Source organism: Urocampus carinirostris, chromosome 16 (assembly GCF_059441175.1).
Source record: "Urocampus carinirostris isolate Australia breed hairy pipefish chromosome 16, RoL_Ucar_1.0, whole genome shotgun sequence".
NCBI classification, from domain to species: Eukaryota; Metazoa; Chordata; class Actinopteri; order Syngnathiformes; family Syngnathidae; genus Urocampus; species Urocampus carinirostris.
In genome coordinates this window covers 7,166,461-7,178,459 of record NC_142364.1, presented here as the reverse complement: position 1 = coordinate 7,178,459, position 11,999 = coordinate 7,166,461, and the positions used below count along the sequence as shown (strand labels likewise).

Here is an 11,999-nt window from a genome sequence, read left to right as displayed (position 1 = left end):
GGGTATGACTGTGTCTCTTGGAGACTATAAGTGTGCATGTGTTTGAAAGCGAAGTTGTGTATATGAGAGTAGAATATAGTCATGTGTTTGAGACTAGAATAGTATGTATGAAAGTAAGGTTGTGTGTATGAGAGTAAAATTGTATGTATGAAAGTATAGTCATGTGAATGAGAGTATAATAGTATGTCTGAAAGTATAGTAGTGTGTATGAGAGGATTATAGTATGTCCGAATGTATAGTTGTGTATATGAGAGTACAGTAGTATAGTATGTGTGAGAGTATAGTCATGTACAAGAGTCGAGTATGAGAGTATAGTACTATTTATGAGAGTATAGTAGTATCTGTGCGTGGGTATGACTGTGTCTCTGCAAGACTATAAATGTGCATGTGTGAGAGTATGACATTTTATATGAGAGCGAGTATGATTTTTTTCTCAAACGGACTCTCATAAGTGCTGCTAAATGTCCCCGTTCACACCCAGGAGTCCAGCGGCGGAGGTTTGTTATCCACCAGGCCAACGGCCGGCCTGCCAGCTCGGATGAAGTGTTTCCTCTCGCTTATCGCCTGCACCGGGAGGGGAAAGGACAGGGGGAGGACAGATATGGAAACATTATTGGACGCGGCGTAAACAAGCGTGCTTGGTGTCGACTGATATGCAAATTCGACAGCGGCGGTGCCTAGATTTGGAATTTTTCAACACATAATGCTAGAATTTCCAGTCAGGTTTTTCCATTAAAATGCATTTAAATACCTTCTCTACCCTCATTTTTCATGAGGGGGGTATTTGATATTATAGAAGATTCTTCAAAATAATATTAAGAAACAAACAGAGGATCAATTATACTTTTAAATAGTAGATAATGTTCCGCTCGATATCTTCTGCCTGTTTAGTCAATCGGCCTGTTTGAGAGGGACCACATCTCATTTGATTGTGATTTTGTTGGTTTTATTTCCTTTTTTGCACACAATAATGGGTCCCAAGAAAGTTAGGGTTTTAGTTGGGGGGTTAGGGTCAGGCTCAGGGCTAGGGCTAGGGTTGAGGAGTTAAGGTTAAGGGGTCAGGGTCAGGGTGAGGGTTTGGGGTAGGTTTAGGGTTCTAATTAAGTTTAGGGGGGTAAGGGAGTTAGGGTCAGGCCAAGGCTTTGGGATAGGTTTATGGTCCTGCTGAGGGTTAGGGGGCTTAATGTCAGGCCTATGGTTTGAGGTAGGTTTAGGGTTCTGCTTAAGGTTAGGGGGTTTAGGGTTAGGGATTTAGGGTCAGGCCTAGGGTTTAGGATAGGTTCATGGTTCTGCTGAGGGTTAGGGGGCTTTGCGTCAGGCCTATGGTTTGAGGTAGGTTTAGGGTTCTGCTTAGGGTTAGGGGGCTTAGTGTCAGGCCTATGGTTTGAGGTAGGTTTAGGGTTCTGCTTAAGGTTAGGGGGTTTAGGGTTAGGGAGTTAGGGTCAGGCCTAGGGTTTAGGATAGGTTTATGGTTCTGCTGAGGGTTAGGGGGCTTAGTGTCAGGCCTATGGTTTGAGGTAGGTTTAGGGTTCTGCTTAGGGTTAGGGGGCTTAGTGTCAGGCCTATGGTTTGAGGTAGTTTTAGGGTTTTGCTTAAGGTTAGGGGGGTTAGGGAGTTAGGGTCAGGCCTAGGGTTTAGGATAGGTTTATGGTTCTGCTGAGGGTTAGGGGGCTTTGCGTCAGGCCTATGGTTTTAGGTAGGTTTATGGTTCTGCTTAGGGTTAGGGGGCTTAGTGTCAGGCCTATGGTTTGAGGTAGGTTTAGGGTTCTGCTTAGAGTTAGGGGATTAGGGTCAAGCTTTGTGTTAGAGCTATGGTTGTGGGGTTTCGGTTAAAAGTTAGGGTTTTAGGGTTAGGAGGTGTTAGGGTCAGGCCTAGAGTTTGGGGTATGTTTAGGCATTTGCTTAGGGTTCAGGGGATTAGGGTCAGGACTAGGGTATGATTTAAGGTTCTGGTTAGGGGGTTGTGGTCAGGTTTAAGGGTAGGGCTATGGTTTGGGCGGTTGGGTTAAGGATTAAGGTTAAGGGGTTAGCGTCAGGTGTAAAGTTTAGGGTAGGTTTGGGGTTCTGGTTAGGGTTAGTGGGTTAGGGTCAGGGTTAGTGTTACGGCTTTGGTTCGGGTGCTAAGATTAAGGGTTACAGCTCAACTTTCATGGAAAATCAAAATATATTATAATGAGGAACTTAGAATCTCTCTACCAAATACTGATAGCTGATTAAAGATTATAGCATGGTATCAATTTTCTATTGGGCAGATAACTGATGTCTATTTTGGGCGATAACTATACGACTCATAATTATCGTGCAACCCTACTAATTCATATACAGACGCTGCCCTACTTAAGAACGTAAGTTGCTTCAGTGCTATATTTTGTATGTTTTAGGCTTGTATAGGTAACCTGGATTATTTTGTACTTGTTTCATAAAATAATATGTTCTATAAAGATAAATTTGAGTTTAACATACTTTTGGAAGATGCGCTTCAAGAGGTCCTGGCCGAAAAAAGCGATCCGACCATTTTCTCAACCGCATCAAGCTTTCTTATTCCACTTTCATTTCAGATGAAACGGCTCGCCTCTTCTTCACACTTTACACCAACCATATTAAATGAATGCTCGAGATTTTAAACAATAAAAACGTCAAAGTTCTTAGCGCGCTGGAGATACGGGGTAGTATGTTTACACTCGAACTAGAAAGAGGAAGCGGATTTCTTCTTCGGGTGGGATGCTGGGTGAGCTTTCACAGCGCCACTCGCCGGTAGTGGCAAAAAGAAGCATTACGGTACTTCAAAATCTAACTTCAAAGCAATATCTAGATATTTTTCGACATCCCCAAAAAAATGTTCCTATCTACCGTTTTACGTAAGTCGAATGGTCGTTTAGGGTTAGGGACTTAGGGTCAGGCCTAGGGTTTGGTATAGGTTTATGGTTCTGCTTAGAGTTAGGGGGCTTAGTGTAAGGCCTATGGTTTGAGGTAGGTTTCGGGTTCTGCTTAAGGTTAGGGGGTTTAGGGTTAGGGAGTTAGGGTCAGGCCTAGGGTTTGGGATAAGTAAGTAGGGCAGTGTCTGCAACTCTTTTAACATAGATGCTATTTAGCATTAGCATCAAGGTAATCAAACAAAATCGTGAGCTATTTCTTCAATGCTCCGCCTCTCGGGTCACCACTGTACATGAAAGTTTGGAATGCTAAATAAAAAAAACAGGGTTTTTACCGCGATAGGGTCTCTTTCAACAACCGGTCCGATAACATCTTCCACTCTGTCGTTTGGCTCTAAACTACCGGAAAAGACTTCTGGAAAAGCAAATGTCGAGAAATTCTTATAAACAGTTTTTAATTTACAATAATTAAAATTCTAAAAAAAAAATTCTGACCTTGCGATTTGTCCATGAGAGGCAAAGTGATGTCGTCGCCGCTTTGTTTGACGCTCTTGGATTTTTTCGGCACCCCTGTTGCTGTCGGCTTTGGAAACAGGGAAGGAAAATAATTAAAAAAATATAAATCACCGCCATATTTAATCGTGTGGAACGCGCACCCCTAGTTTTTGTATTAAAATCAGTTACATTTTGTTTAGCATTTTCACAATTCAAACTTTGCAGTTGGATGCAACAGGAACCGAGCCCGGGTCACGAGGCGGGTTAGGGTTAGGACCAGAACGGAAACAGAACCCACTGGCGTAACATTTCTTACAGTTTTATTGGGAAGAAGGGATTGGATTGCACAAATGATCCGGTGGTCGCGGGGAGCAGGTTGCTTTGAACGCGGAAGTGGGACTTCAGTGGCGAGCGATGGCGGTGTCGGGAACGGATAATGGGTCAGTAGCCAGGATGGAAGAGCAAAAACGTAATCGGGATCGGAAACAAGTCGAAAGCCAGGAGAGGAGAGTAGACGTGGTTGAAATAAAAAACAGATCGTTATTCGGGGCGGGAGAACAGACGCGGTTGAGATCAAAACAGGTCGTAATTCGGGATGGGAGAGCAGACGTGGTCTAGCTCAAAACAGATCGTAACGTGAGACTAACAGGAGCAAAAAACAGGACAGGCGAAAAAGGGCTTGCCGTGTAAAAACGGAGATTCGCAGACGGACCGACTAAAGGGGATTGAGTTTTAAATACTGACAGGGAGCCAATCTGTCAGCAAGCTGCAGCTGGCGCCACACGGGCGGGGCCAATTGGGCGTCATGGCAACCGTGACACACGGGCGGGGCCAATTGGGCGCCATGGCAACCGTGACAGGGGGAGCACTGAATCCTAATTACTGGACCACCAGTGGTATCCATAACTTATGAAAAAGCAGTTCTTTCATCATCATACTATTTTTATTCACGTACTAGAGATAAATGTTAATTTGGTTGTGCAGTTCACAAACACTGACAATAAATTCAATTCTTCTATTCCATTCTGAGCGTTTCAAGTTGATCTTGTAAACAAAATACTCAAATTTACAATGTTTTTTGCAAGTCCAAATCATCATTAGCTACTCAAAAAACCCTTATTTTCTCCATTCTTTAACATTTGTCCCTGGTACCATAGATAAAAATAACATGATAATATTGAATGCCTTTTCATTTGTCATCTATTTCTCAGGTGGCCCAGTGCTTAGAATTCGACGCTGTCACTCCCGCAACCCAGGTTCGATTCCCTTTGCATTTAATGATTTGCGGATGTCGTCAATGATGTTATTCGATTGATCAGACATTGCACAAATATACTGCAGTAATACTCATGTATAAGAAATGTTGATGTATTTTTTTCGGTTAATAAAATGTGTTTCACACGAATGAATACGGTAACAATTGAGAAAATATACCTTAAAATGGCTTTTGTTCCAGCCTGCCTTGTTGAGGGTGTTCCTTAGGTCTTTGTAGGCCCAGATGGTCTGAAGGACGTGGGAGGCGGCCCTGGTTTCACGTGTTGATTGGCTGAAATAAAACAATTGTAGTATTATATATATATACATATATATAGGGTCGCGGGGGTGCTGGAGCCCATCCCAGCTGTCTTCAGGGCAGTGAGCAGGGGACACCCCTCAAACTGGTTGCCAGCCAGTCGCAGGGCACACAGGGACAGACAACTCACTCGGTCATTCACACCTAGGGACAATTTGGACCGGCCAATTCACCTGAAATGCATGTTTTTGGAATGTGGGAGGAAACCCACGCAAGCACGGGGAGAACATACAAACTCCGCACAGGAAGTCTGGAGCTGGATTTGAACCCACGACAGGTTCCCATGACATGAACTGTGCCACACAAGCGCTAACCACTGCGCCGCCGCGCTGCCCCCAGCATTGAATTCATTATTCTAAAATGAAGGCCTTAGTTAGCATTAAACTGTCTCAAATCCAATTTTTGAAAGTCTAAAAAATGTGAACACATTAATAAGATTTATATTTGTCTGACCTAAAAAAGATTTACTGACTTTTATCAATTGTATTTTTCACCGATTGGTGGCAACATGGCGTAACCACAATAAGGAAAGTATCAAAACAGTGATGTGCTTTCAGTCGGGCCTTTCAGAATAGATGCATGCCTTGGGTCTACATATATATATATATATATATATATATATATATATATATATATATATATATATATATATATATATATATATATATATATATATATATATATATATATGTATATGTTCTATAGATAGCTGTAAATATTTCTTATTTTATTGTTTTTTATAGTTTTGTTTTACTCATTATTTTAAAATTTTTATATACTGTATATATTTTCAAGTTATAATTCTGGTGAAATTTGAGGAGGACAGAACTATTTCTAAATACAGGACTCCCTGTACTGAGTAATGGTAGTAAAAAAATGAATTAGAATCCTTTGTCTCCCTATTGCTCTCTGTCAGAGGCACGGGGCTTGTGTGCCTCATGCATCTGCAGAAACTGCACAGTAATGCATTACATACTAATTGTACTCATAAAATTTTGAAATTCGGTGATTTTTTGGTGAACAAAAATCCCAAAATTATAAAGATAAATGAGAGAGAACTAACATTGATAAATATAATTTATTTAAATGGTTTAAATTCTTAATGATTACATTAACAATTCACGTTTGAGAGCCGGCTCCCTTTAATGAGTTGAGCCGAAAAAGCCGGTTCTCTAAAAAGACACGGACTTCCTTTCACTACACAACTCGAACTCGTTTGACTTGGTGATAGTCGGTGTTTATTAAAATGCATAATAAACGTACTTTGTACGGCAAAAACATACAGATTGACAGGTATACTATAACGATTATGCACGACACAGAAGTAGACATTTCACCTTGACCTGCTGATGGCCACCAGTTTCTGGACGGCGTGCCCGTGTATGAGCGCCCTGGCGTTTTCCTGGCTGTCGCTCACAATCTCGTGAATGGTGTTCAGAAGCGATACCAGCGTGTCCCCGTCCAGATTTTTGGCAGGTCGCTGCTGGCCGCACGGCAGGTTGGCCACCAGGTCCCGAAGAGCGTAGCTGCCTGCACGCCAGGGGGAGAACTTCCGTCAATTCCAGACCACAGGGGCGCCCCTGAATAGCCGCATGCTCAAGTTTAGGTAAGGAATTGAACTGAATTTTAAGCCCCAGGCTTAAACTGCTATAGAAGTGAAGTCCTTCACATCCATTCATCCATTATCTGCACCGCTTATCCTCAGTAGGGTTGCGGGGGTGCTGGAGCCCATCCCAGCTATCTTCGGGGCAGTGGGCAGGGGACACCCTGAACCGGTTGCCAACCAGTCGCAGGGCACACAGGGACGGACAACTCCTTCCATCCATCCATTATTTGCACCACTTATCCTCAGTAGGGTTGCGGGGGTGCTGGAGCCCATCCCAGCTATCTTCAGGGCAGTGGGCAGGGGACACCCTGAACCGGTTGCCAACCAGTTGCAGGGCACACAGGGACGGACAACTCCTTCCTTCCATCCATTATTTGCACCACTTATCCTCAGTAGGGTTGCGGGGGTGCTGGAGCCCATCCCAGCTATCTTCGGGGAAGTGGGCAGGGGACACCCTGAACTGGTTTCCAGTTCACAGAGACAGACAACTCATTCACTCATTCATACGTAGGGACAATTTGGACCGGCCAATTAACCTGTTTTTGGAATGTGCCTGGAGAAAATCCACGCAAGCATGGGGAGAACATGCAAACTCCACACAGGAGGTTCACTCTCATGACTTCAGAACTGGGCCGCACACGCGCTGACCACTGTGCCGCCGTGCTGCGACACACAACTCACCAGGGACAATTCAGCCCGGCCATTGAACCTGAGCTGCATGTTTTTGTAGCAGGAAACGGGAGTTCCCAGAAGAAACCTACACAAGCACGGGGAGAACATGCAAACTCCTGTACACATGCAAGTGTCAGCCGGATAATAACCGTGTACCCGTCCCTTGGTAGAAACTAGTGTCTGCATGTGTAAGGATTTTTTTAACGTAGTAGTAGCAATACTTGGTCTCTTCTCGATCACTTTGACATGAGTGCAAGGGATGGGAGAGCTTAAGATCAGTTGCATGTGTACAGGCTGTTTTGATTGTACAGGATTCCAAATATTAGTCAGTACAGTACATTGAGTTTTGAGAACGTTTTTGTCCATTATCTGCACCGCTTATCCTCATTAGGGTAGCGGGGGTGCTGGAGCCCATCCCAGCTGTCTTCAGGGCAGTGGGCAGGGGACACCTTAAACTGGTTGCCAGCCAGTCGCAGGGCACATATGGACGGACAATTTTCTCACTCATTCGCACCTAGGGACAATTTGAACCGGCCAATTAACATGACATGCATGTTTTTGGAATGTGGGAGGAAACCCAGGCAAGCACGGGGAGAACATGCAAACTCCACACAGGAAGTTCGATCTCATGACCTCAGGACTGTGCCGCACACGCGCTAACCACTGTGCCGCTGTGCTCCCATTTATATGTTATTAACCAAATAATTATTATTGACTACTGCGCAGACAAATGTCTTGATCGCGGCTCAATGTGTGCTTTTCTGTACTCGACGTTTCCCCGCTGATTTTGCCAAAATTGCGATCTCACTCTATAGGGACAGTGCATGACACTAATTAGATGACGAAGCATTTGGCTTCCGAAGGGAGTCATAGTACCCTTGCTTCATTTAACTTTTTCACTTTGACATTCAGAGCACTTGGCAGAATTTGCGATGATTTGTTGTAATTAAACAGTTGGATTCTCCTGGTCTGCACCAGTTCTTAGGTAGCTACTATAACAGGACCGTGTGCTGGGGAAATATGCGTTGAGTTTGCGGTAAATGGGGACAGGTGTGCAGGTTTTCCAGCTACCTATTAAGTCTTTATTCCGTCTGTCCATGGCCAGGTTCCGGAGAGCGATGGCCACGGCTCGCACCACCTTGTCGGCGTCGGAACGCAGAAGCTCCACCAGAACGGGAAGTCCTTTCTCTTTCCTCACCGTGGCTCGGATGTAACTGGACCACTACGAAAACAGTCCTTCGGTTTCCGTTTCAAGCAGCTTTGTTGTCGAGAAACCAAAACCCACTCACGGTCCAGTGTCCGGCTGCCAGGTTTTGCAGGGCCCCGGCGGCCGCCTCCAAAGTGTTGGGGTTTTGACTGCAGCCTAGCAGGGACAGGTAAAGCCTTACCACCTCGGGCTGGTACAGCATCTTTAAACCTGCGTCAGAAACAAATGTGAAGTGTTGAAACATTTTCAATTTTGGTGGGAACCCTGCTAACGTTCTTTTTTTTACACCTATCTCTTTTTTTATTTAATTTTTTCCACTCTGCATACAGCTTATGTACCGTAAATTCCGGACTATAAGCCGCTACTTTTCTCCCAAACGTTCAACCCTGCGGCTTATTCAGTGATGCGGCCAATTAATGTCATTTTTCTTACAGCCGCCAGCGGCGCTCGAGTACAAAAGGTAAGATTTAGACCGGTGGAATACATGCGCCGAGGAAGACTGCAACTTCTTGGCTTGTGCATAAATTCAATTAGCGTAGACATATCCTCATCATGCAAATTGCAAAAAGAAAGGCACATGACTCAACTTTCAAGCTAAATGCAATCGAGCAGTCCGATATAGAAGGAGACAGAGCTACTGCACGTAAACTTTACTTTGCGAGCGTGTTGCTAGCGTGTTTTTGAAAAAAGGAGCGTGGGACGACGTCTATATGACAAAGTCTCTTTCCCATACTGAAGGAAGACGACTTTGATGACGTCAGTTGTAAGGAGGAAGATGAGGACGGTTTACCGTGATTACTACAAGTACGGTATGTTTTTTTCACAGAGCCTTTTACTGTGTTGCGAGCGTGTTTCTAGTAGCGTTTTGCTACCCTTCACAGGCACGGTTTGGGATGAAAGTTATAATATTATTATTAAAGCTTTGAAAACTCTCTCGGTGTACCGTCTTTCTTTGTAAATATGTGTAACCATGTATAATATGTATTTGCTACTGTATATTTTTGCAATATATTTATTTTAGAAACTTATTCTGATGTTTTGCACGAGCAAATGAGAAAGAAGGGGCGGGGCAAACGCGGGCTGACGGGAAGTGGAGTAAAGGTGAGACGTGTTTGTGGACGCGGCCGACAATAGTGGATATATATTTTTCCCACCCTTACCTTTGGAAATATACACTTTTTTCCTTGGATTGCTTTCAACGGGCACCCGGACTCTGCAGGTCTGTATCAAATCTTAAGTACCGGTATCATTTTCCGTTCATTTTGCCGGTTGTGATTTGTGGACTGTGTCGGGTATGGGTTAATTTTGTGTTTGTGTTGCATTTTCTCAACGTGGGCGCATGCGGCTAATATACAGGTGCGGCTTGTGTATGTACAAAATCGGTTTTCCTCCCGAAATGTGGTGGGTGCGGCTTATAATCAGGTGCGCTCTAATGTCCAGAATTCACGGTAGTTTCCTCGGGCAGGATTTTAGTGTGAAATGCTAACAAATGCTGCCAGAAGTCAACTTGCAGGTGAAAGTAGGAAATAAGACTTTTCAAATACGTTTTTTTTTGCTGTTCCTTAAAGGTTTCCCTAATTCGAGCAAACTTTTGTGTACATTTTCGACTTCTTTCTCCATATCCCACGTGTGCCTATCTTCAGGGTTGGGTAGGGTTACTTTAACTGGATTACTTTCAATTACTTTTGGATGACTCCAATACCAAATATGCTCATAAAAGACAAAAGAAACTAAATATGGATCAAATGACTCAATTTTGTGCAGGCTTGGGGACAATTTAGCCCGGCCATTGAACCTGACATGCATGTTTTTGAAATGTGGGAGGAAACAAGAGTGCCCAGAGGAAACCCACACAAGCATGGGGAGAACATGCAAACTCCACACAATGAGGCTACGGTAGCTGAACTTGAACCCTGAACCTCTGCAGTGTGGGGCTGATGTTGGCAAGCTGTTTGGATTTATTTTCATTTTGTTTCTGTTGTATTTTATGTTAGTTTGGCCGGAGATCAAAGAGATCAAAGCCAGGAGAGAAAGCTTACCACGTGTTGTGAGTCATCATTTTATTCATATTTAGTTTATTTCGTCTTTTATTAGCATATTTGGTATTGGAGTCATCCAAAAGTAATTGAAAGTGTCGTGTTTTATTATGTTTTTCCTGAGTAGAATTTGTAGAGCCAGACCTGACACTACCAATTATTGCCTGTCAATCAATTTTTGGGGGTGGCAGTATCTTAGGAGGTAGAGTCTCAGGACTGAAAGTTAGAAGGTTCGATTCCCGGCTCCTCTAGGCATGAGCAGGCCATCTTTTTTTACACCTATCTCTTTTTTTATTTAATTTTTTCCACTCTGCATACAGCTTATGTCGTTTCCCCGGGCAGGATTTGAGTATGAAATGCTAACAAATGCTGCCAGAAGTCAACTTGCAGGTGAAAGTAGGAAATAAGACCTGCCATTTCTGTCGAATTTCTCAATTAGGGTTTAGTTGTCACGAAACGGACTGGGAAGCAGGAAGTCGGAACTCATATGCGGAGACGATCTGTCACTTGAATTGAGAAAGTAAAGTTGTCCAACACACAAACGAACCAAAAACAAAACAAAACAGGTTCAAAGGCAATCAAAATGACAAACTAGGCATTACTCAGATCAAACAGGCATGAACAGGTCTTCAACAAGGTAAAGCAATGGTCTGGCAACCGGCAGTCCCAAACGGAGCGTTATAGTACTCCACAAGCAATCGGTCCAATGCGTCTCAGCCGGTGTCAAGGGGCGGGGCCAGCTGGGCGCCATGACAACCGTGCAGGACATGACATTAGTGTCTTGCTCCTTTGGGCAATGTAAAAGCACAAGAGCTTAGGGTGGTCTTCAGTTGCTTGAAAAGGGCTAAGAAATTAAATTAATGCAGTTATTTTTTTTTGTTTTTTTACTTTCACGCCTGAAGGCTTTATACACACACGCCGCAAAGCATTGTGGGACTTGTAGTACAGAGCGTAAACTCGCTAAAAAAGCCTTATGTGTATTAGTCCATTCCTCTGTGACCTTTCCTTTTTATTTTCTACCCCCATATTTAAAACACGGCAGTCGTATCCATTCGTATATAGTGTAAGTCCATTCTGGCAACCCACGTAGGAGCACAACATGTGGATTTTATGCAAGGGGTGTCAAACTCATTTTCACTCGGGGGCCACACGATAGAACAAACATTCTGTCGGGGGCCGGACTAGTAGATTAAAGAGAAAGAAAAAGAAAGAGAAAGAAATAAAAGAAAGAGGGAGGGAAAAGGAGAGAGAGCGGGAGAAAGAAAGAAAGAGAGAGAGAGAGAGAGAGAGAGCGTGAGAAACAAAAGATAAAAAGTCACGAGAGAGGGGGAAAAGAAAGGTAGAGGAAGAAAGAAATCCAAAGAGAAATAGAAAGACAGAAGGAGAGAAAAGAGAAAAGAAAGCGCGATGGGTAGGAAGAGAGAAAGAGAAAAGAGAGAAGGAAAAAAGGAAGTTAGAGCAAAAGAAGTTAAAAAGACACAGAGAGAGAAAGAAACAAAGAGCAACAAAGGAAGAGAAAAAGATAGACACAGAGAGT

At 43.6% G+C, this 11,999-nt stretch overlaps 1 protein-coding gene across 1 annotated transcript in view; it reads right to left on the bottom strand.

Annotated features, from left to right (window-relative positions):
• LOC148350104 (splicing regulator ARVCF-like) overlaps nt 1-11,999 on the bottom strand; it is a 46,979-nt gene continuing 34,980 nt past the window's right edge. Inside the window, exons 9-15 of the mRNA XM_088355993.1 lie at nt 8,509-8,636; nt 8,291-8,441; nt 6,279-6,471; nt 4,803-4,914; nt 3,369-3,456; nt 3,209-3,288; nt 1-564 (exon numbers count right to left, since the gene is read on the bottom strand). Coding sequence (XP_088212119.1) covers nt 472-564; nt 3,209-3,288; nt 3,369-3,456; nt 4,803-4,914; nt 6,279-6,471; nt 8,291-8,441; nt 8,509-8,636 — 845 coding nt within the window. The 3' untranslated portion in view covers nt 1-471. The remainder of the gene's footprint in view (nt 565-3,208; nt 3,289-3,368; nt 3,457-4,802; nt 4,915-6,278; nt 6,472-8,290; nt 8,442-8,508; nt 8,637-11,999) is intronic.